The 24239-nt window shown below is 43.2% G+C and overlaps 1 protein-coding gene across 1 annotated transcript; it reads left to right on the top strand.

Annotated features, from left to right (window-relative positions):
• Positions 1-2039: 2039 nt before the first annotated feature.
• Positions 2040-24234, top strand: COPG2 (coat protein complex I subunit gamma 2). Its single transcript, XM_075512959.1, has 24 exons — positions 2040-2171; positions 3929-3981; positions 4743-4823; positions 5700-5771; positions 6946-7025; positions 7865-7940; positions 8370-8462; positions 9621-9707; positions 10791-10948; positions 11657-11790; positions 12505-12572; positions 13179-13367; positions 14251-14346; positions 14751-14994; positions 16256-16331; positions 17457-17560; positions 18505-18630; positions 19341-19403; positions 19527-19666; positions 20042-20213; positions 21190-21287; positions 22039-22177; positions 22586-22684; positions 23746-24234. Exons 1-24 carry the CDS (start codon positions 2135-2137, stop codon positions 23874-23876), a joined length of 2616 nt encoding a protein of 871 aa, XP_075369074.1. The 5' UTR covers positions 2040-2134; the 3' UTR covers positions 23877-24234.
• The last annotated feature ends 5 nt before the right edge of the window (positions 24235-24239 follow it).

The raw sequence follows: 24239 nt of genomic DNA, 5'->3' as shown, positions 1-24239 counted from the left end.
TAAGTTGATTAAGCTAAACTTTTATGGGCATGTGGGCCAGCGCTTCCTAGATGATGAGACATGAGCACATCACAGGTGAGGTAAAGCATGACATGCCACCTTGAATACTTTACCAGGACAACCAATTCTACACTCGCTGCCTTTTCTTTCTCCTTTTCTTCCATCCTCTGTTTGCTTCAGTATTGCTGCCTCCTCTCAGCCTCTTCCCCTAACTTATATCAAATTAATTTAGCATCCAGACCTTTATGTTGCAATTATCAGAGCCCCCCTATCCCGCCTGCTCTTCAGTACAGCTCTTCCCTTTACACGGGGCTCTCCACTTCTCCCCGTTGTAAATGCCAAGCTCCATGCTCAGTAGCGTTTCATCTTCAATTCCAAGACTCGATCTGTTCCCTCACTATTTCTGACAAGAGCTGGGCTTCTCATTTTATACTAAGAGGAGCAGGTGGACCCCTAGCTAAAGAAGTAATCTCTGAAAGCAACTGAAAGCAGCAGACCCTCTGTTGAAAATCAGGGTCTGTAGGGGCGTTGAGCAAAGGGACGTGATGGCTTCTTCCATCTGAATGTAGAAAGTTAATGGGACTGTCCTCAGGGTATCAGACAGAGCACGAAGAAAAGAAAAGGCTTACTGATGAGATCCTCTTAAAGGAAAGCATCTCTCTGCCTCCCAGTCTGAGGGAAGAAGAGCGGCGAGCAGGCGCTAGGGATGGCCCTTTCCTCTTGGCGGGAGAAGACACAGAAAAATCCAGCTGCCTAAACCACGCAAGCAGGTCCCGGGTACTGTTGTATACTGCCAGTAGCATGCTGCCAGGACCAGTCCTTCCAAGCCTTCAGCTGCAGCTATAGGGATCTGGGAGGGAGAGGAAAACTTTTGGCTCACGAGTCGTGCTAATCTGAGACGTAGCAGAAATTCCCCGCTCCAGTTACCTGGGAGGACCTAGGGCATGGGGGTTTGCTCACCCCCCTCCAGGGAATTTCACAGTTTGAAATATTCCCAAAAGTACCTGTGATAATACTCACTAATAACACCTGCCGAGCACTCTCTACCTCCATCCCTCACCCCAAAATATCACCATCTCTTGATGTGAAGATCTTCCACCTGTAAAGCAACACGGTAAGTGTGAGAAGGGGCAGACTAATGCCAGGGGAGACCTCAGACACTTCACGCGGCAGGTGCTTGAGGTAGACAGGAGCCAGTTTTGCAGCTGGCCCCGAAATGTGCCCAAATAACACACCCCAGACTGCCCCGACATGAAACTCAGCCATGCTGGGGCCACCTCACTGAGGAACCGCCTGTGCTTTCTTACAGGCCCGGCAACTGGCCCAGCCACAAGACGAGATGGCGACCTGCCCACCAGAGCCATTGTCCCTCTCCACCCTTCTCCAGACCCACGGTGTCATCCCCGTGCCCGGCAGCGACGGCTTCCAGCATGGATGGTGGCTGCTGAGTGGTTCGGTGGTGCCCACCACCCGATAAACCCCTCCGGTGCCTCACGGGTCGGCCATCGTTGTGGGGAATGGTGCCACGACAGGGGATCCACATCATCTCTGGGGTTTTTCGGGGGTCCCAACACCCTAAAGGAGGCTGTTTACGCCCCATCTTTCAGAAAGACCTGGTTGAGGTGTTAATAAATTACGACAGCTCCTTTTTAGCTTTATTATTTTTAGAAGGGGCAGGGAGGAGGGAAGCAGTGGCCTCCTCAGGGCACAGCAGCGAGATGCTGCCATTGCTGCCGAAATACCTCAGTGTTTGGGCAAAGGCACTTCGCCTCCCCCTTCTGAGGGGAGCTGGTGGCTGAAATGTGTGTTTATTTTTTTGCCAAGGGGCTCAGATGGTTGGTTTTTCAGTCAGTCAGTCAGTCAGACGAGGCTAAGCACCCCCTCACAAAATGGCGGCGCGGCTCCTTTAAGACACGCCCGCACCCTGGCCTGGCTCAGCCCCGCCCCCTCAGCAGAGGGACAGGGGGCGTGGCTTGGAGAGACGGAACACGCCCAGCGGCCCTAAGAGCTTAGGGGGCTGAGTGACGGCTCTGGGGCCCAATCAGAAGGCAGAATGTGAAGCGGGGAGGCGGGCCTTCCGGCGGAAGCTCCAGCGGAGGTGCAGCTCGAAGGGAGGGGCGCGACCGGCGGCGACATGATTAAGAAGTTTGACAAGAAGGACGAGGAGTCTGGTATGGGGCTGGCGGTGGTGGGGAGGGAGCCAGGGGCGGGCTCTAGGGGTGGGCATGGAGGCACGGCCGTGAGGGGAGCGATCGTTAGGCTCCCAGCGCGCGTTGAGGCCTGTAACAGCCGCTGAGGTGAGGGGAGAGTAACGGCCGCTGATGAAGGAGGTCCCGTCTCCTTTCTGGTGTCCTGGGCTCCCTCGGAGCATTCCCCGGCCCTTCAGGATGGTCCGCGGCCTGCAGGGCCTGCCCCGGACCCCTGAGGCCGCGCTCGAAGGGAACCGATTCCCTTCAACCCTGCGGGCTGCAGCTGGCGGTCTCTTCCCGCCTTTGCTGTGGCGAGGAGGAGCGATGCTTGCAGGGCTTGATGGGGGTCCGCACCTCAGCCTGGTAGCGGGGCAGCAGCCGTCCCCCCACGCAGACCTTGTGGTTTGGTCTGTGTTAGGAGCGGCTGCGTTCAGATACCCGGCGGGTGGGGAAAAAAACCCATCACATTAGGCATAGATGTGGTGAATGGAGTCATCACCTGCACGTTTTCGCTCCATAAAATCGTCTGGAAATTAAGTTCATGTTGCCTGTAGTAAGTAAGTGCCAAGTAGTTCACGTTGCCATCACTTGTAGTAAGTGATGCTGTCTTGAATTTTGTGTTGCTGCTTAGAGGTTTAGTGAGCTGCAGGATGTGGCCAGCTGGGTTGAGTTTCGTTTCATTCTCAATTTCCTTCTGTTTGGGAAGTGAGAAGTGAAGAATGAATGAACTGAAGATAAAAAAAATAGTGCTGGAGGAAAAGGGTCAGATGCAGTAGTGAGGATTTGGGGGGATTTATGCATTTGTAAGGGTGGCTCTGAGAGGAGGTTTCACTGTGAATGTGGATTAAAAGACTGGTCTCTATATGCTGCTGACAGAGAAGTGTCATCTCCAAGAAATTAATTATTCAGCGCCCTTCGGAAATCTCAAAAGAGGAGACAATCTCTCTTACTTTTCTTACCTTGTCTGAAACTAAAGGCTTCCCTATGCTTTCCAGCAGAGAGGCTCAGACTGTGCATTAGATACCGGCTGTGTAGTAGCTGACATAGATGATTCTCTGAAACAAGGTACAGGAGTTAAAATGTTCCCCTACAACGAGACGAGAGATGGATTTGAACTTCGTGTCATGTTTTCCTCCCCCTGAAATATTTTTGAAGGCCTTTTGCAGATTTTGCTTTTGGCTAGTGGGTAACTTCTCAGTGCCTGGATCTGGGCTGTTAAAAGGCTGAGAAGCTACACTATGGAGATAGTCTAGCATTAATGATTTTGTGATGTGCAGCAGCCAGACTGTTTCTGGAGTTTGCTGAGTAGCCCATTTTAGTGGTGCATTGATCGATATATTTTTATTTCAGATCCTGATCAGCAGCTCTGTCCTGGTTCCTTCAGTGCTTTCTGTGCCTGAAGGAATAAAAATAGGGGGACTAGGAAAAAAAAAAGTAAATATTCTTATGTAAAGGGAATATTAAGGCAAATTTACTAGTAAACACCTTTCTTCTTCCTCACCTTCCAGCTACATTGAAAGTGCCCCACCCCCTTTTTTTCCCTGTAACCCTGAATACACAGCTTACAAAAGTGGATTCAAAGCTGTTGATGGAGACCATCAGTTATTCCAAGAGGAACGTCACTGCAGCATTGAGGTGTTTTTGTAAGGTTTAGGGGCCGTTCCTGCATGCTCAGTTCTGTTGGGGTTTTTTTGTGAAGAATGCATTTCCTTAACTGAGAGGTCTCTTTTGTTCCTCAGGTAGTGGCTCTAATCCTTTCCAGCATTTGGAGAAGAGTGCTGTGCTTCAGGAGGTATGAATAATCATTGTATAATACAGTTTAACTTTTTTTTTTCCTTTAGGAAGCATTAGCAGCTTAAGGAAGTTTTACAGTGCAACTCTCAGGAAATGTGAATGGCTAAATTCATATAGTTAATTTAAAATCACAGGGTATGTAAATTAAGTGCACGTGAAGTTACTCTGTGAGGGGCTTATGTATGGTAATTACATTACATGTGGCTTCTGCCTTCCATGTGGACATACAGGATCTCAGGGTGCTCTTTCTGAAGAGGTGATCTGCCTGTTTTCCTACACTCATGTAACATACTGTGTAACGGGTTTTCCTGTTTCTCTTTGTGTACTCCAAGAATGATTGCAAGTGGTGAGGTGAACATGTGGTTAAATAACAGGGAATTTTGGTAGGTGCAGAGAGCTATAAGTAGGAACTTAATTTCAATTTTGTGTTCCTACAGACTAGTGCTAAGTAGTGTTTGGGCTACAGGTGCTATTAAAAGAATTAAGAAAGAATTAAGTTGTTATGCTTTTATTTTAAAGTATTTTTGCTAGTTCCAAATGGTAAACCGAGTCGTCGTCCTTTGCTCAGATTGCTACCCATCCAGCAAACTAAACATGCGTGAGCTGAATGACAGGAATATGCTTGTTGGGACACATTTTTTAGAATGAAAAAAGTTATAAGCTACTTGGTTGAAAACCAATTGCTTTACTTTTTATGGTGAAAGAGAAATTATTGTTGTTGGGTTACACTGTAATACAGTATTTATGCTGTGTTTGTAGGCACGTATCTTTAATGAGACTCCTATAAATCCACGAAGATGCCTGCACATCCTTACCAAGATCCTTTACTTGCTGAACCAGGTAACTGTTACTATTTCTTCCCAGCCAGAATGAATATTCCTGAGGCTAATTTCTGATAGCTTTCATTATGAAAGAAGCTTTATACCTCTTCCTGTCAGATTTGGGAGGTAGCTTTTAAGGAGATCAGAAATGGTGTTTGTGCTGTAATATTACGTTCTCCTCTCCGACTTTGCTGCTAAGGTGAGAGATGTGTCACTGAAGCTTTTAAGACTTTTTCTGAGTGCCAAGTGAGAGCTGCTGTTTGGTCTGTGATCACCGCAGCACTGTGCAATTAAAGAGCCACTTGTGCTTGCCCAGCTAAAGTAGGAATAACTGAGGTGAGGTAAGAAGATAGGCCAGGAAGTGATGAAGTGGAAGGTGTCTTTTTGTTTAGGGAGAAATTGGAAGCATGATAAGGAAGGAGATTTTCTTTAGGTATCCACATAGATCAGGTTTCCTGCATGTCAGGCACTATTTAACATGGAGTTACAATCAGTTAGGAGGAACCTATACGCTGTTCGGTTTTAATTGGCACCAGTCATCTTTCAATAGATCCCTTGTAAGTAAGGGGATCCTTCTGGTTAACAAGCATGACACAAAACCAACTGCTGATGAACTAATGTCAAAAGAGGGAACACAGGCTACTTGACAAACTATTCCATCACTGTACCACTGTGGGTGGCATTTATATTGAAACCAAGTAGATAATAGTGGTAAACTTGGCCTGTACTCCCCAGGAAACACAAGGTGAGGGAGGAATGGTTTCTAACACGAGAAAAAGTCTCAAAGAAAAGATTCTTGGTGCGTGGGTAGGTATTATAAGTGGGGGCTGAAAGGTGGAGGCAGCTGAATAATGACAGTGGGGTTTTTTTCTCACTTATTGTATGCTATTTTCAGGGTGAACACTTCGGAACCACTGAAGCCACAGAAGCTTTTTTTGCAATGACCAGATTATTTCAATCTAATGATGTAAGTACCTAGTGTTTACCACTTGCTGTCTCCCTGGTTTTCTCTGGGTTTGCAGTAATTACAAAACAGTTGGATATTGGGATGTGGGAGGAGGGTGAGGCAAGTACTTCAGAGAACAAGCTCTGCACGCAAAGTACTTGCTGAAGGCAGTTCATGGTTTGGAAACAAATGAGTGAGTAATAACATACAGTTATTTCTGCAGGTTGTTTTTGGTGAGGGGGCGGTTCTGAGTTGAATTACTGTTGTAAAGCATGTGAATAATGACAGAAAGCCTTAATATACAAATTAGTATAATTTTATGACTGTTTCTTACACTTGCAAATAATCCCCATCTGCTTAACTCAAAATAGAATTTTAAAAGTTGCCTGTAGATCAAATACTGCTATTCCCTAGAACAACTTGCTCTCTTCATGAATCAGCATGGAGTGAAGGGATGAGAACATCCTAAAAATGCTGGATTAAACTTTGGGCTTTGCCCAATGTAAAGTCCTTCTCTGATCTCATTTGCAGAGAGTGTAAGAACTCAGAGGAGTATGCTTCATGTGATGGGTCTCATTAATTTTTATTAAAAAATGAACTGGCACTTCAGGTTTTTAGAGATTTGGCTGAGGAAGGTTGTACCTGTAACTGTTTAAAGATGGAATGAAAATTTTGGAAGTACAGGGTGTTTGAGACATTTCTCATATCCATGTTTTAGAAAGTAGCTTTTTTAATGTAACTGTCATTTGCTTTCAAAAAATTGAAGTGTCACTGCTCTTTGCATATTTCTCTCTTTTACAACAACAAATAGATCAGAGGAAGTTGTTTTTAAAGCTTTTAACTGATAATTATGAGGCTTCTGCATACAGACGTGATGTATCACTTCTTTCATAGTTAACATGTGGATTTTTTTTTTTAGTTTTATCATCATTTTACAAGATATATATCTCTTATTCTTCTTCTAGTTTGTTTGATAACGGAGAGTAAGGCTGTTATCCAGTTATCAAAGATAGTTTTACTTGTGTGCTTATAACTTTGTATGGAAGTGGGGAAGAGAGTGTTCTATTTAAAAGTTTATTTAACTTTTAAAGTTAAATGTTTAACTTGTAGGTTTATTTAACTTTTAAAACTTCTAGGAAGTGTTTATTCATAATTGCTATTGGGTTTAATGGTTTTCTGCAATACACTTTCACAGCAAACCCTTAGAAGAATGTGTTACCTTACTATCAAAGAGATGGCAAATATTTCTGAGGACGTCATCATTGTCACAAGCAGGTAGTAGAACCTACAGAAAACACAGTCTCAGAGCTCTGAAACAAGTAGCTGCATCTTAATGTGTTTGTTTTAGCTGCTATGGTTTTCTGTAATTATGATTTATAAAGGATACAGCAAGGGAAAACAAATTGTTCCATGGTACAGAGTATGTGTCACCATATGAAATGTTCGTTTCTTCCTACTGTGTTATTAGGCTTTTATAAAAAAGCAAGAGGCTTGCCTGTGGTTTATCAATCGGTTGCTACTTTGTTTTCTTAGTTTGTTTGGGGTTTTTTTGTTTGTTTTTAAATTGTTGGTGCTTGATGGTTTTGTCAAAACCTAGGCTGTGACTTGACTTTGCTGTCAGAGCAGTTAGGGAAAAGCAGAGCAAAGCTCCGTTCAGTCCACCAACTGAACTAGCAAATTTTTTGACTACAGAATAGACGTTACAGTTGCTGCGAGAGCAAAAATTGGATCTCTGGCATGTGCTAAGCGATTGTTGTATTTTATATTTTTTTAAAAGCTGTTCAGCAAACTAAACTTCGCTATTAATCTCAACCAAAATTTCGTGTGGTAGAAAGAAGAATAACACTAAGGAGGAGAATGGCTGAGCTGAATAAACCAGGCCTATGGCAAAGCAATATCATAGGCTGTGCATTTTGTAGTGTTCTGCATTTCCACAGAATCTGATGTTAATAATTTTCAAATAGCTAATTATTAATAAGTTGCTTATAGCCAATACTAGAGTTATGTGGTAACAACTGGAAGAAAAGCTAAATGAGATGAGGTGAATGTCACAAAAGGACCAAGATGTCGAGATTTTAAAGAAGTGTTAACAGGGGTGTCTTTGATTATTTTAGTTTGACCAAAGACATGACAGGGAAGGAAGATGTTTACCGAGGCCCGGCCATCAGAGCGCTCTGTAGGATCACTGATGTAAGTACAAATCACATCACTGTTGTGGGCGAGATAAGTGTATTTAAAATAGAAAAACTACTCTCTTGCAGGGTGTATTCTTATAGTAGTAATGGAACCGCTGCTTTAGGAAGGACTGCTCTGAAGCCCGCTGTAGATGTGAGGAGCTCTGTGGAGCTGTAGCACTGTGAACATGGAGTTAGAAGGCAGGAGCTTTGGAGCTCTAGTTTCTGATCTGAGATTGCTTTGCTGGAGACTTTGATCGTGTCACTGAACCTTCAGGACTGGGCAGCTGATACTCATGTCTCCCTTGTAGAAGTATGCGTTTTCAGAATTAGCTCAAGATTTTTTCTGAGGGCCTTTTGAATATGCTGTGCATATATTTTTGCCTTATACTGCTTTTATGCTCTGCCTCCAAAGTGTCAACACTGTTCTTTTTCCCTTTCATAGGGTACAATGTTACAAGCCATTGAGAGATACATGAAGCAAGCCATTGTGGACAAAGTCCCCAGTGTGTCTAGTTCTGCACTGGTGTCTTCCTTAGTAAGTAAAGCAGTAGATTATTGTAAATCTGTGCATTGTGTTGTGACTGGGAAGGCTAGTCTGCTGCATGTGTAGCTCTGCCTGGCCTTTGTTTTGTTCTTTCTTCATCTTCTTTTCCTTTGATAGGACTCTTCTTCATCTCCTCACTGGAAAATAAACAAAAAAAAGTAGCAATGGAGTTTCTTTTGTCTCAAGCAAACTCTGTCTTCTCAAACTCCTTCCTTAATGTTCTGTTGCTTTGGAGTACATCAGTTGTAATAACTTTAAGTGCAAAGTACTCAGTCATCTCTATGCAGTTAGTGTAGAACATTAATTTCTCTGGGGAGCGGCCTTGTCTGTTTTGAAAAGTCAAGCGCACTGATGACCGTAAAAGTGCTTATCAGTTCAGTGAGAGTAAGTAGAAACAACGTGTTCTGTGCCACGGAAGAACTAACACTGATGACTGAAAGAGCGTATGAGTTCTGTAGCAGGAACTAAAAGCACTCTGCTTTTGTGCTCTGCAAAAAACAAATCCATGAAATTGCTGCCCTGATAAGACTGCAAATTGAGATTATTTTTGCTTATATGTAGTAGGACAGCTAGATGGAGAAGTTCACTGTGTTTTTCTCCCTTGTTTAGGAGAACAGGCTAGAAAAGATCTTGTTAGGTTAATATTTTTATTAAAGAGGAGAATACAAGTGAAAGCATGGTAGTCTGAGACTGAGCTGTAAGAAAAACAGTGGTTTATCAGTGCATAGGATAAAGAGACTGGCTGCATTGGTAAATCCAGAAGGCAGAGCAGGAGGGTAAGGGGTCCAGCTGATGAGGTGGAGCAGAGCCTGTGTTAGCACCCTGAGGGTGCAAACAAAGCTGTATTAATACTGACAACTGAAGTCTCCCTGCTGGACTAACCCTAGGCAGGCGAATTGTCCTAGTATTGTCTTCTGTCCTGTTTGAACATAAACAAAAACTCTCCGAGTTACTTTTTTCTCTTTCTTGAAACAAGTGCATCCGTGCAAACTATGTATTTGGGAGTTATTCTTTGTTACCTGTAGTATGCAACAAAGCCCTAGGTTGTCTTGAAGTCTTTAAATGTAAAACCTGAAAACAAGGCTCATGGTACTTCACTGTGCTTCTACTGTTAGTTTGTCTGCAGTCTCACTTTGTGGCTTCTTCCAGCATATGATGAAGATCAGTTATGACGTAGTCAAACGGTGGATCAACGAAGCTCAAGAAGCAGCTTCTAGTGACAACGTTATGGTGCAGGTATGTTTGAGGGTGGTTGCCCCAGGAATCTCTAAACACACTACAGGGTTTTAATGGTATTCTGTGAGTTCGTAAGATAACCTTCGGAAAAAATAACTCGTTTTCCTTTTTCCCTTATTCTTTTAAAAACAAGAATTGTGACTTGAGGGAAACGACTTGACTGTTTCAAAAAATCATGAGTTTCTCCATGATCCCAGTGCAAGATTTGTAATTAAGAGTTGGCTCTTTAGTGCAGTTCTCTGCCCTTTCCCTGCTAACCTTCTCATAGCTGGGATGCCACTGACTGTTTCACAGTAGTTGTTGCAGAAGGGCTTTGAATCTGAGTTTTCAAAAAGCTCAAGAAATAATCTTGCTACCGCCCAGAACACCAGCATCTCTTGTCTTGGCCTTCAGAAAATTTGCCAGTTGTCACAGGACCACAGAGATTAGGCTGAATATCAGTAAGATATCCATATTAGCAAAATCTTTGCACAAATATTCCCAACAGCTGTGGAAATGAAAGCATTCTGTACGTTCAGTCAGTGTTACAGACTAACGATCAGAAACCAATCTGTAAAATCAGCTTTGTTCTTGCCTAGTTAGCAGCTTCATTGAGCCTTACTGTGAATCAGTCTTATGGAAAAAAAAAAACAAAACAAAACAAAACAACTTGGCAAGCAACTAGAAATGTTCCTTTGTACTTTTCCTGTAAATGCCTCGAGGATTTTTGTAAGGTCAACTGTCATTTAAAGGCCTTGGGATATCCTGGATGTTGAGTGTACTAGAAATGCAAGTGCTATTGTGCAGTATACTTTAGTAAGCTGAAGCCTTTGAAGTTCTGACATTTAATGGGGAGAAAAGGGAGTAAACTAACTTCATGGCTCTCTTGATCTTCAGAAATGTGTTGAGGCTGTCTTATGGTGGACAGGAAGGGGAAGGAAATACTGCAGATCTTTGTAATTTGTCAGGAAACTCAGATCGTTTGAGGTTAGAAGGTGTTTCTGCTAGGAAACAGCGATTTATTAGCCCTCATGTCTTACAGTCTGGCTTTTCCAACTGCAGTGTGTATTCAATACCTGCACATCTCTGTTTCTGATTTCTTAGTACCATGCTTTGGGGCTGCTCTATCACCTTAGGAAAAATGATCGCCTTGCGGTTTCTAAGATGTTGAATAAGTTCACTAAATCTGGACTGAAATCCCAGTTTGCGTATTGTATGCTGATCCGAATTGCAAGCAAACTCTTGAAGGAATCTGAAGAGGGGTAAGTAAGAGGCAGCATGTGAATTGCAAAACTAATTACAGTTTGAGGTAAACGGTAGCTAGGAAATTTGCATTTTTTTTAAAGTTTGTGGAAATCTACACACAGAGAGAACTGTAGTGTTAAAAATAAAATGCAGGTAGAAGCAGAATGCTAGACTGAACTGAGTGGTGGTATGTGTGGCAGTTGTGTGGTGTGGTTTGGGTTTTTGTTTTGGTACCATACCACCAAAACTTAACTGAGAGTAGGACTAAAACTGCAGAATAACCTCTGGAGAGGTTTTGTACTTTGTCTGGTTAGATGCATTTCAAATGCAATAAGGATCTACCTATGTTGTGGAGATATAAATAAAAAGATCTCTTATTCTAATCTTGCGCTAGCAGAGGAGGGTATAGTTACCTAAGAAGAAATTCACCTCCTGATGAAACTCTTTTATCAGTGGAAATTTTTGTTAGTGGTGTGTGATACATGATTAATAATAAAATACATATTTCCAGAGTGCAGCATTTCTAGCTTGAAGAAGATAATGTACAGATGAATAGAATAACAGTAACTAGAAAGTTTAGAGCTCAAGTATAAGTTGAGCAACATGGCGGTGTAGGACACATGAAAGCCAGTGCATTAGCTATGCTTTCTGTCAAGTTCTCAGAAATGTGGTATTAGTGGTTTGTACGTAACTCAGCATCATGCTGTGAAATGTCTTGTTTGTAGCCATGAAAGTCCACTGTTTGACTTCATTGAGAGCTGTCTGCGGAATAAGCATGAAATGGTTATTTACGAAGCTGCTTCTGCAATCATCCATCTCCCAAACTGCACAGCCAGGGAGCTGGCACCTGCTGTTTCAGGTTGGTCGTCGTCCTTTGTACCACTGATGCAGCTGAAAGAAAGGGTGGTAAAGCACTTCAGAGACAGTACAGTGTAACTAAAATACTGGACTCAAAACCTGAGTTTTCTGATTGTCCCCAAGTTAGAGAGCTTTTGGATGAGAAGGAGCTTGATCCCTTTTTCCTACTTCATCCACAGCTTTAGAAAACGGGCACTAGAGGTGGCACAGGGTGATGCTTGCCTGTTTCCAGCTGCAGGAAGCTGGGGTGGGAGGGAAGGTTAAAGGAGAACTTGATAGCACAGATGTGCCACAGATGGCTACACAAACCACCTGTTATTGATATAAGATGAAAAACGGTTATTTTTTAACTTGCTTGTGAAGCTAGTGATAAATTATGAATAGAGCTGCATGAACATTTAGCAGCATGTAATTGAATGTGGATAAGTTAGACTTTCCCTCTACTCTCTTTCTTTGAAAGAGACCATATCTGATTTTCTGCTGTGGTGAATTCTGACTAAACTATTTGCACCTCTCAATATCAAAGTGCTGGCACAAGGCAATTTCCCTTTCCTCATCTGGTATGGTCGTGAGGGCTCTCACTTTCTGCTCCCCAGACATTACAGGTGCCTAGAGTTGCAGTACTGGGAGCTGGTTTTTGTTAAACAGTCTCTACTCTGTAACACTTTGCTGTGAGTTACTTCTCTTGATTTTTTTTTTTTTTTTTTAATTTCAGTGCTGCAGCTCTTCTGTAGTTCTCCCAAACCTGTCTTGAGATATGCAGCTGTACGGACCCTTAATAAAGTGAGTGCTTCCAAAACCTTCTAAACAAGCGTAAATCTCTCGGCATCAGAGGAAACCAGACTTCAGTGCCTGCTGGTGTGTTGGCCTAAAGTAGAGCGACTGCTCTTGTGATTACTGTATTTGGAAATACTCCATTTGGCTTTTCCATGCCAAATCTCCTGGTGTGACAGAAAGCTTGAGTGCAGAAAAGATATGTTTGCTCATTTCTGGACCACAGGACTATGCCAAGCTGTAGTTTGATAACTCGTGAGCTCTTAGCTATAAGGAAGCAGAGTCTTGGATATTTAATACTGCAAAAAGTGTGAATAGGATGTGTGTGAAGGAAATAACATTCTGATTTCAAAGCTGCACACTGCAGCAGAAGCAGTTTGTGACTGTCAAACCCAGGAGCTGTAACTTGGAGTAGAGGAGTTCGTCTGAAATGCTGAAACAAAAGAATCTGAGCTTTGATTGCATCCTGCCAGCAGTCATATGATGTAGTTGCAATCCTTGTGGAACAGAGCAGTGCTTGAAAAAAAAATACGGGCTTTAATCCTTGCCCCATTGAAAGCTTTGAATTGTAGGATGCTATTGCTGCCATATAATTTGCAATTGCATTCTTTACAGGTGGCCATGAAGCATCCATCTGCAGTCACTGCCTGCAACCTGGACCTGGAAAACCTCATCACTGACTCCAATCGCAGTATCGCTACCCTCGCCATCACCACCCTGCTGAAGACAGGGAGTGAGAGCAGTGTAGACAGGCTCATGAAACAGATCTCTTCCTTCGTGTCAGAAATATCAGATGAGTTTAAGGTGTGGCATTGGAGGCCTCTGCTCTTTCCAGCTGCAGGTTTTTCTCCCATTCTTGTTTTTATGAAGCTTTTCCCATTTGTTAATCCTTCAGTGACTTAGTCTGATAGAGCAAAGCCAGCCTGAAATTCAGAAGGTGTAATCCTCTGTTTTCCAACTTAAATATACTGTGTCATTTCCTCCCACCACTCCAAGAAAGGATAAATGTCGTTCGGTGGATTCCTGGCTCTGTGCAGTATCCTGCAAAACCTTGTACTGCCTTCTGGTTGCCTCTTTGGAGAGGAAGAGGGATTTTAACTGTTCTGATTGAGTCTATATCACTTCAGTCTGATATGTAGTTAGGCAATAGTGCGAACTGTAAATTTCTACCTAATTTATCAAGTTTAGTCACTATGAACTCGGGTAATAACTTGGTTAAGGATGGTAGTTCACTTGCACCCGTCCCTTTTACACCATGGAGGTGCCTTGAGGAGCATAGCGTGTCTCTACAAAGTCATTGTCCACTGGCGTACAATGGTCTTAAGTTCTTGTTTTTATGAGAAAAGGAAATGAGTATTAAACAAGTTTAAAATTGTGAAGAGTTTTAATGACAGAATGTAACTAGTTAAGTTAGAATTAGGTCAGGATCATCACTGGACAGAGGAAGCGAGGGGAAGCCTTTGAATTAATGTAGTCCATCCTAAATTACAGTCCCTCTAGCAGAGCCAGGTCTTGCAGCATGCAAGCGCAAGGTTGTTAGCACACTTATGCTGAGAGTCTACCACCTGATTGTTATCCTTCTTGTACATGAATTTAATCTATCAAGGTGACAATGATAGTGAGAAGCCTGTATTTTTCATAGAAAAATAAATGCGCATGACTAACGTCCTTCTCTGTTGTTTTGCAGGTAGTGGTAGTACAGGCTATCAGTGCTTTGTGCCAGAAATACCCTCGGAAACACAGCGTCATGATGACCTTCCTCTCCAATATGCTCAGGGATGATGTATGTTTGAAACTTTCTATGTGTAGTTATTGGCAGGTAGCTCTGATAGATAGTACGAAGGGTCTCTTCTGTCTTATGTCAGTGGGTACACAGCAACAATGGGGCCTGACTGATTACCAAGACCTTGTTTATCTCGTGGGTCAGACCTGTCTGAAATGTGCTTACAAATTAGAGCTGGTACATCAAAAACTTATCTGAAGAGGTGTTCAGATGATGTGCCTTTATGGGTCAGGGGGGACTGGGAAGACCCTGTTAGGTTATCCAGCATGCCTTCTCTTTTCTCGTTATGTACAAATAGTTGTTTTTCTCAATGGAAAGAAGTAATTGAAGCGTGAGGGGAACTGAACAGCACTGTGGTCTGAGCTCTGCCTGCTGGGTCAGTGTCCTTGATTTTCCTTTTCCAGGGTGGCTTTGAGTACAAGCGAGCCATTGTGGACTGTATAATCAGCATCATTGAGGAGAATCCTGAGAGTAAGGAATCGGGCTTGGCTCACCTCTGCGAGTTCATTGAAGACTGCGAACATACTGTCCTAGCCACAAAGATCCTGCACCTGCTGGGGAAAGAGGGGCCAAGGACTCCATCCCCGTCCAAGTACATCCGCTTCATATTCAACAGGGTGGTGCTGGAGAACGAGGCTGTGAGGGCTGGTAAGTTCAGCTCAGATGCTTGACGGTTTCGTATCTGAGCTCTGCTAGAAATCTCAGGGTTGAAACTGGGTTTGGGGGTGGGAGGCGGTGGTTACTCCACAGGCACTGTGAAGACCTAGCTCTTACATGCATCAGCTGTGAAAGTCACTTTATCCTGCAATGCATTTAAACTCCTCATATCATCTTAGCATCAGCACTTGGTCCTCCTGCTTTGCAGAACATAAGCAATCTATTAGCTTCTAGTCCCTTCTTTGAACCCAAAAGTTGAGAGGTAATACGTGAGGAGGGGACGCTGCTACTTCCCTTGTCTGCTATAGCCTATCATCTTTTTATATGGAAATCTCCGCTCCACAAGATAAGGATTCCTCCTTGGAAGCATGTTGCAGACTGATACTTCCTTTCTGCAGAGCCTTTACAACAAACCCTTTAGAGCATTCAGCCTTTTTTCACACTTGGGACTTGGCATTGCAGGGGTATCAGCATCAGCTTGATCTCATGCGTGTTAGAAGAGGAAGTACTGCTGGGAGAGAGGAAGCAAAACGAGCTCGCAAATACAGCATGGTCCAGATTGCATTTGATTTTTGGTGACAGCTCTTTTGGTCAGTTTCCTAATTGTGACCTGGGAGCACATGAAGAGCATCCCCCAGAGAGCGTACGCTGTATAGAAACTTTGTCATTGTAAGAATATGGATTCTTTTATAACCGCCAGGGCCATAAAGCTTGTACTTCGTTACAGAACTTTCTCTTCTTTCTGTATGTGGAATTTCTTCAAGCCGATGCTGAGCTGAAATTAGATTAGTTTGGACAGGCAGCTCTAAGTGGTTGCTGAGGGGTTTCAGCTCCTTGCAAAGTCACTGGATGCAGTCTGGCCCTGGTCACCACTGGATGCGTGTCACCCCGCACGTGAAAAACAGATTTATCTGGGGATGTGAGCTACAGCTAGTGGCAGAGGCGCCAACAACTGGAACGAGCCATGGAGCTTGAACTAACCGTATCTGTTAGAGAGTTGTCTCAGAACAGACTTGCAGGGCTGTTAAGCTGATCTTGTTCTGTTATTCCCTGACATGAAGCTATTTCCATTTGAAAATACGGAAATAGTTTAGTCTTTCCATAACACTAAAAGGTTTGTGGTGTGGACGTGAAAACCTGTGTAAATTGGAACTTCAGGACAACAGTACGCACAGTGCTTTGAATCTGACTGTGAGAATGTGTTTGCGTATAGCTTGAGAACCTCTGACACCTCCCCGTTTTTCTTCTCCAGCTGCTGTAAGTGCGCTAGCGAAGTTTGGTGCCCAGAATGAGAATCTTCTTCCGAGCATCTTGGTGCTTTTGCAGAGGTGAGTGGGTATGGCTGTCCTGTGCATGCGCTGAGCTTGTTGGTGACACTGGGCGGTCTGGCTCCACAGAAGAAGCAAGGTCAGACCAGGTCAGAACTTGCATGGGGTTGTTGCAACGTACTGGTAGAGGAGTCGGGAAATGGCTGTCTTCCACCCTTGCTTCCTGGCTGGAGGGAGCAGAGGACTGCTGGAGGTAAGCAAATGAAAGATGTGATTAGTCATGAAAACATCTGATAGTAATCTGGTCTGAGAATGTTCCTCAGCAGGTAATAAATCTGCAGTGGTTTAGTATGTTTTTTGCATCCCCTGAAGCAAGAAAATATATTTCCATGTTACTCATAAATAACTTTTGTGTACAGTTGAGTAGCAATCTCGGGTGTTCCCATTTCACAGGTTCATGTCTCTTAAGACCATTCAGCCTCCTTAAATTGTCTGTACCATAAATGTCATGTTCTTCATTTGTATAGCACTATAGTGTAAACCTATGCCATGTCTGACTTCTGTGGTGAGAGGAATAATTCAAATTATGAAGTGCTTCAGGCAGAAGGCAACCTCAATGTAGGTGCAAGTGAATTACAACTGCAAGAAGTGACTTGAGCAGTGCAGGGGGGGAGGGCAGTTGCCAGGAGGGAGAGAGAATCTCTCTTTATAAACCACCTGCTATATTTGAAAAACTAGGTGAATACTTGAGCACCCAGCCTTTTTTCAGTCTGAAATAGAAAGCAGCTTTAACACCATTTATTTTTGTAATCTATTTCTTCTGCTTTTGTTCTATTGTGAAAGAATGCTGTAAAAAAAAAAAAAAGTGCAACCACGTGGTGCCCATCAGAATTATTAGCCATAAAATGCAGGTCTATATTTTATAATATAGCAAGTGTGCATGGTGTTAACAATTCACATACACATCTCCTTTAATCTTAGTTCTCTGATGTGACACTTGCATATAAACTTCAACTGCTGTGTTGTACGAACACTTTTTTTTTTTTTTTGCATAATTTGGAAACCTATTGAGGGAGCTCAGACTATCATTGCAGTATCAAGTCCAGTCTTGTCGGTGCCGTTTTTAGCTCAGCTCTCATGATGTCCTGAGCTGGCTGACTGCTCTCCTCTTGTTCCCCAAAACAGGTGCATGATGGACAGCGATGATGAAGTTCGGGACAGAGCAACATTCTACTTGAATGTACTGCAGCAGAGACAGATAGCACTGAATGCTGCCTATATTTTTAACGGTCAGTGATAGAAAGGAAAGAAGTCTGAGCTGTTGTTTCACATTCTGTATTATGGGTGGGCTTTGTTGCTGTAAGAATAGTTTTCTGTAATGTAACTTGGGTCAGAATAAATAGAAAGGACAGAACTATGTGGGTTTTTTTCTGGGCCTAGAGCTTTCCTGTGAAGTACTTGGGCTAACTGAGAATGGCAGATTTAGCAAACTAAGGGAAGGATTGTCTAGGAAATGGAGCAGGAGTATGGGTTGGGCTTTTTTTTGTCATTGCCTCTTCCTTCACTTGGGACAACCTTTGCTCTATCTTCTCCATTACAAAATGAGGATGACACATCTTGTTGCCAGGATTGGTTATAAAAATGTTCTGTGGTCTGTAGTTGAAAGTTCATGCAAGCAGAGTATTTAACATATTTAATGTATTTAACATGTTTAAGACTATTGCAAGAGGGCTTTTCTCGAGTGAACTATTTAGACTGCAGTACCCTCTGGAAGGCAACTTTGTGTTGTCTTCAGAGCAGTTTTTTTATTCTATCCAGTATCTTGAAGTAATTAGCGTGTGCGTTTGTGTTTACTGAGAAATGAAAGTGCTTTTACCAGTTTTTTATTAGCCGAAGTCCAAACCATATCTATCTAGCTCTAAACTCTAGATTTCTCGGAAGAGTTTTTCTCTGCAGCCTGAACCAATGGACAGGCTACAGAGAAGAGCTCTTTAAATAATCTTTCTTGTTTATAGCTCAAGAGGGAGGTAACTGAGACACACGTCAATTAGTGTGTTTGGGGTTTTTTTGTTTGGTTGTTTTTTCCAGTCTCTGGCATCTTGTTGCTTTTGGTGCAGTAGGCAATCCAAAACTCGCACTGTTCATTTGTGAACCCTATATCGTAGTGCCTGTAGGCCTCTGACAGTTCCTGCTATTAAAACTGACACTTTCTGCCTGTGCTTCTACTTTGCAGGGTTGACCGTCTCTGTTCCTGGGATGGAGAAAGCCCTGCACCAATATACACTGGAGCCTTCTGACAAACCTTTTGATATGAAAACAGTTCCACTGGCTACTGCACCAATCTTTGAACAGAAAGCAGGTAACACTCGGGCTTCATTTAAATAGGCTGTAGGCAAGGCTATAAGCATTCAGGTGATACTTGACATCTGTAAACTGGCTGCTGTCCTAGTAGGGTCAGGCCAAGACTGGAGGCGGCTCAGCTGAATGCCATACAGGTTTACAGTGTCGCTGGCTTTGCAGAAGCAAGCCTGCCTGATCTTCACAGGTAAAGGATGACAACGCCTCTTCTGAAGGAACATGGGTTGGCAAGAATGTCATTATTCATTCTGCTGATCTTGTTATCAGAGAGGAGTTTGTACATCATCAGAATTTATTAGTTCATAGATATTTGAAAAAAGTACATTCCAGAAGCACTTAGTCACTTCACTGGCTTTCTTCCATGTTCTTGCACAATTCTTGCATTTTGACTTTGCACAACTTTTTAAGAAAAGGTCTGGGTTGTTTTTTTTCCCCTTTGCCTTCTTCCAGCTTTTTTGCTGGCTATTCTGGACTAAAGTGTGCTTTCTTCATCATTAGTCAAACATCTCTCCTCTTCTCTCCTTACAATCCAATATTGCCTCGTGGCAAAGATATATTTCGATGTGTGTGTGAGGAACCAGGCTAGCAGTGGTTTGCAGCAGAATGTGTGAAACACTACAAGTTAAGGAATTTTTAGTGGAGATATAACGGCATTTAAAACTCCTACACAGTGTAATTGACAGCACAATGTCTTTGCTTTTTTCTTCACAGAGATTGCCCTAGTGACCAGCAAGCCTGAGAAAGTTGCTCCTTCACGTCAGGATATATTTCAAGGTATGAGAGAAGATCAGTGGGTCTCCAGCACTTGAAGTGTTGGCAGGATTGCCATAGGTCAGGCAGGAGCCATGAACGAGCCTGTCGCCGAGTGTCTGTCATCTTCTTTTCCTTTCTGCGCAGAACAACTGGCAGCTATTCCAGAGTTTAAGAGCTTGGGTCCGTTATTCAAGTCTTCAGAACCAGTGCAGCTCACAGAAGCAGAAACAGAGTATTTTGTTCGTTGTATTAAACACGTGTTCACAAATCACATTGTTTTCCAGGTAAGAGAAGTTAATGTGCTTGTGCCAGAGTGCAGGAGGAGTTGGCCCTTAATGATGCCTGGGCATAGCATAAACAGTGTTGTTGCTGTGCCCTGCAGAGGACAGCTTGTCTCTTAAGGGAGTTGCAAGGTAGAGTGAAGAGGGTGTGTGCTGTGCTTGCCTCAACAATCAAAAAAGGATGGGGTTTATGATCCCATCTGTTAAAGAATTCTAGTAAAATTGAAGAGAAAAGCTGTTCAGTGAGAATGGCAGGCTTGATCAACGATGCGGGATGTCTGCTGTATGCTGTGGAGTATTGTAGCCGATTTGGGGAAAAATTCCTGATTAGAAATGTTTCTTCTACGTTCAAGTCCTTTTCAATTTATTCTTCTGCAGTTTGATTGCACAAACACGTTAAATGATCAGCTGTTAGAGAGAGTCACTGTGCAGATGGAGCCGTCGGACGCTTACGACGTGATCTGTTGCATCCCAGCGCCCAGCCTGGCTTACAACCAGCCGGGCATGTGTTACACCCTTGTCCAGATTCCCCAGGATGACCCCACTGCAGGTACCCATTGGGAGGGATTAGTTCTGCATGACAAATCCCTCAAATGAAGTTCTTGGAGACCAGATAATAAAATGTTTAGGGTGTGGGATTTGGCAAGTGCACGCTGAGATTCTAGTACTGTTTCTTTCTCGTGCGTCACATGCGGTGGTTTTTATGTAGAACGTGTATTTGTGCAAAATAGTATACACACTTTTTAACTAGTAAGTGGTATTGGATGATTAAAAATGGGATGCTTAAGAGGATTAGAGGTCATGCAGGTAATACAGGAAAATGAATTTATTATCTTGAGTCAATGAAAGGAGCACCTTTGGAAACATGGATGTTTAGTAGTCAGGAACAGAATCGGTAAAAGGAAAATGCAAGTAGGAAAACAAAAAAGACTGGTAGTTTGGGCCTCTACATACCTGGCTAATGCATTTTTTTTTCTCTCTTTAGAGCATTAGAAAATACTATGAAATTTAGGAATGAGAGATTTTCTTGGGCATAAAACTTCCCTTTCTTTCTTTTATTACTCACACTTCAACTACAAATCCAATGGAGTTTCTTTTGTTTAACATGACTCGGCTTATCAGTGGGGTGGATTGCTTGGTCATCGCTTTAATATCAGAGAAGATTAGAATGAGTCTGTATTCCTTGAATTGTTGTTTTGGATCATAAACCACTTGTCGGAAACACTTGCAGAGTTCCTCCTGGTAGCTAATGCTGACTGGACCGCACTGCAGCACTCTGCAGTGGACCTGTGCTTGTTACACTATGGCCTTGGCATGCTCCTCCCTGAGATCCTCTTTTGGCCTTCATCTTAGAGTCGGGGGGGGGGGCAATTTTATGTGAAGTTGAAAAATGCTCTGACTACAACCATTTCGTATCTTCTGGGGTGAAGCTAATGCACATTATTCCAGTCCCTTTTTGGGAAGCGAGGGCTCAAGCAGAAGAAACTGCACCACTAACCTGTACGGGCTTTTCTTCTCCTCCCCAGTTGCTTGTACTTTCAGTTGCACAATGAAGTTCACTGTTCGAGACTGTGACCCAAACACAGGCGTGCCAGAAGAAGATGGCTACGACGATGAGTATGTGGTAAGTTCAGGACTGTTGTGTTTGTTTGGTTTTTTTTTCTTGTTGCTAATTCTGAAGACACGTGGCCATTGGGTTGATGGTTTCCTTTCAAATCTGAAGCCAGTAGGAGAGAACGGCAGGCCTGCCTGAAACACCATTTCCAAAATATGGCAGCTCATAACTTTAGATGGTTACCCAAAACCTTGCTTCTGTCAATAGTTTAGCTTTAGTGTCCTGTGAAGATAGGATTTGTGGGGACAGATAGGAAGAAAGGAATAACTTACTTTGTCTTTTTGCAGAACTGTGACCCAGTCTTTCTCTCCACCCCAAGCATTTGCACTTCTGTTTATTGTGTTCGTGTTATCAATCACCGAAATACAAGTCAGATCTCGGGAAGTGCTTGTCTTTTGGGATTGGAGGAAGTAAAGGCTTCTTCTGGATTCTGAGAAAGTCTCTCTCCTCAGATGCCCAGTAAGGGCTAGAATGGGCTTTGACTCACAAAGCGATGACCCCATTTTCTACTCCCCTTTAGTCTCACTGATGTTTTTGTGTCAATTTTTTTAAGCTTTACAGATGACTGCCATAAATACTATTTTTCCTCTCTGCTTTTTAGATGCTGCTATTATGTGCTTCTCCTGAAATTAAAGCCAGGCATGCCAGAGTTGTCTTGGCAAAATGCCGCTGTCTCTCTTTGTCTGTCTTTCTTTCCCTTTCTAAGATTAGGATTGTTTCTGTAACTAGCAGCTGAAAATCTCCCTTGCTTTTCTGTCAGTTGGAAGATTTGGAGGTGACGGTGTCTGATCATATTCAGAAGGTTTTAAAGCCTAACTTCGCAGCTGCATGGGAAGAAGTGGGAGATGACTTTGAGAAAGAAGAAACCTTTGCACTTAGTTCGATTAAAACCCTTGACGGTGAGATGATCTCCTGGTTTATTGGTGACCCACATAGTAATCCTGGTAAATCTGCCATGCTGGGGATATATTTAGTGTGGTAGGAGGAGAATTTGGTGCCTTGCAACGTGATGATATGTCCCAGCAACAAGGCTTTGTCTTGCAATGTTGGGATTACAGCGAGTGGAAGTCTGGCAGTGCTGCCGCTCTTGCTTGAGGCTGGTTGAAAGGAGGGGTGCATTGCTAGGCTGTTAAGACAGCAGAAGGGATATTGCAAGGTAGGTGTGTTGGTGGGGCTGCAACCAAGATAATGAATGGAAATGGTTAAGCCACATGGGTGCTTAGAGAATGTTCTTTAATTGCAAACTAGTTCTCATAGAAAGCTCAGCACCAACCTGGAGGTAATTTTCTTCTTCCATCTCAATGCAGAAGCTGTCAATAACATCATCAAGTTCTTGGGCATGCAGCCCTGTGAGAGATCTGATAAAGTGCCAGAGAACAAAAATTCTCACACGCTCTACTTAGCTGGTAAGTATTCATGCTATTGAACTCAATATTTCCATCCCCACACAGATTTTTTTTTCTTTTTTTACTAAATGAAGGGAAATGGGTTAAGAGATTCTGCTCTTGTTTTGAGAGTTTTTTCTCTATAGAAAGCTGAAGTGAACCAGTGAGTTGAATGCAGCTGGTGCTAATTTGGAGCCTGCTGTTGTGGGTGTACTTAGGCTAGGCTCTGTGTCCCTCAGAACGTAGGTATTCTACCTATAGGAATGGTAGTGAATCCTTTGAATGAAGAACTTCCAGAGCAGACACCTAACTAAATTCCTGGCCTATTGTTATCTCAGAAGGGAGTTCCTAGGACCATCTTGTTTTCAAGTTCCTGTCACTAAAGACACATCCTGAATTGGCCTGTAGTACCTGCAACTTCTTGTTTGATGACTGTGCTCCAGGCTTACAGTTTTGGGCAATCCCTGGAACCGCTCTACAAAACTTTACTGCAGCTGTTAAAGCAAAACTGCAGTGAACATGGCACATAGTGGTCCAACAGAAGGGTTGGATCTCAGTTTATTTCAGGCACAGACTTGGTAACTCCAGGTTTGTCTGTGTAGTGATGTTGAAGTGGGACTGGAGATGGCTCATCCTGCAGTCTGAATTGCCTCCGGGAGCGCCACTTCCAAGCCCTCTAGGAGAAGCATAGGAGGACTATTCCTCCCTTAACGGCAAGGGTACTGAGCCAATGGACTGTGCCTTCACAGAAGAATTACAGCATGTGTTGCCTTCTCAAACTGGAAGTGAGCTTCAGCTACCCACTTTCTGGTTTCCACCTATTTAAATCAGCCTAGCCCTCCAGCAGCACTTGCTGACTCTGTTTAATTAGGACAGTATCTGTTATCTTCGGTCTTGGCCTCAAGAGCTTAGGGGATTTGGGGGTTTTGTTTGGTTTGGTTTTTTTTTTGTCGTTTCCCCCCTCTCTGCAACTGGCCATAGACTGAATCTGTCTTGCACTCACCAAGTCGTTGGCTTCTGGATTAGGACTAGATCCCTGAGCCTCCCTTACAATAATCTCTCAAATGTTGCTTTGTCCCCAGGTGTATACAGAGGCGGCTGTGATGTGCTGGTAAGGTCCAGGCTTGCGCTAGGAGACGGTGTGACCATGCAGGTGACGGTTAGGAGCAAGGAAGAAACGCCCGTAGATGTCATCCTGGCTTCTGTAGGCTGAGTGTTAACAGCGCATCGACTGTGGTGGAAATTTCCTTTGCAAGCACCGGTTGGGTATTTACCAGATATCAAGCCGCTTGTCTGTCCTTCTGCATGTAGTTTTTATTCCTCAATTTGGTAAATATTTTGTATGATGTTACAGTAGTGGCAATAGTGGCTGACTGGTACTGAGCCTTTCCTGTGTCCCTTCCCTCGTTCTCACTTACACATTCCCGTCTAACTTATTGCATCTCTGGCCACTTGCAGTAGAGCGGGGAAGATAAAAGATGCAGGTGGTAAGAAAATGGAATCAGACTTTTGTCAAAACTGATTTTTATTAACAGAAAATAAACACTGGTCCATGGTGGAATTCATATGAATTACT

Source organism: Mycteria americana, chromosome 1 (genome assembly GCF_035582795.1).
Source record: "Mycteria americana isolate JAX WOST 10 ecotype Jacksonville Zoo and Gardens chromosome 1, USCA_MyAme_1.0, whole genome shotgun sequence".
NCBI lineage: Eukaryota > Metazoa > Chordata > Aves > Ciconiiformes > Ciconiidae > Mycteria > Mycteria americana.
The sequence above is the reverse complement of the archived record's forward strand: the minus strand, read 5'-3'. Positions and strand labels throughout refer to the sequence as shown.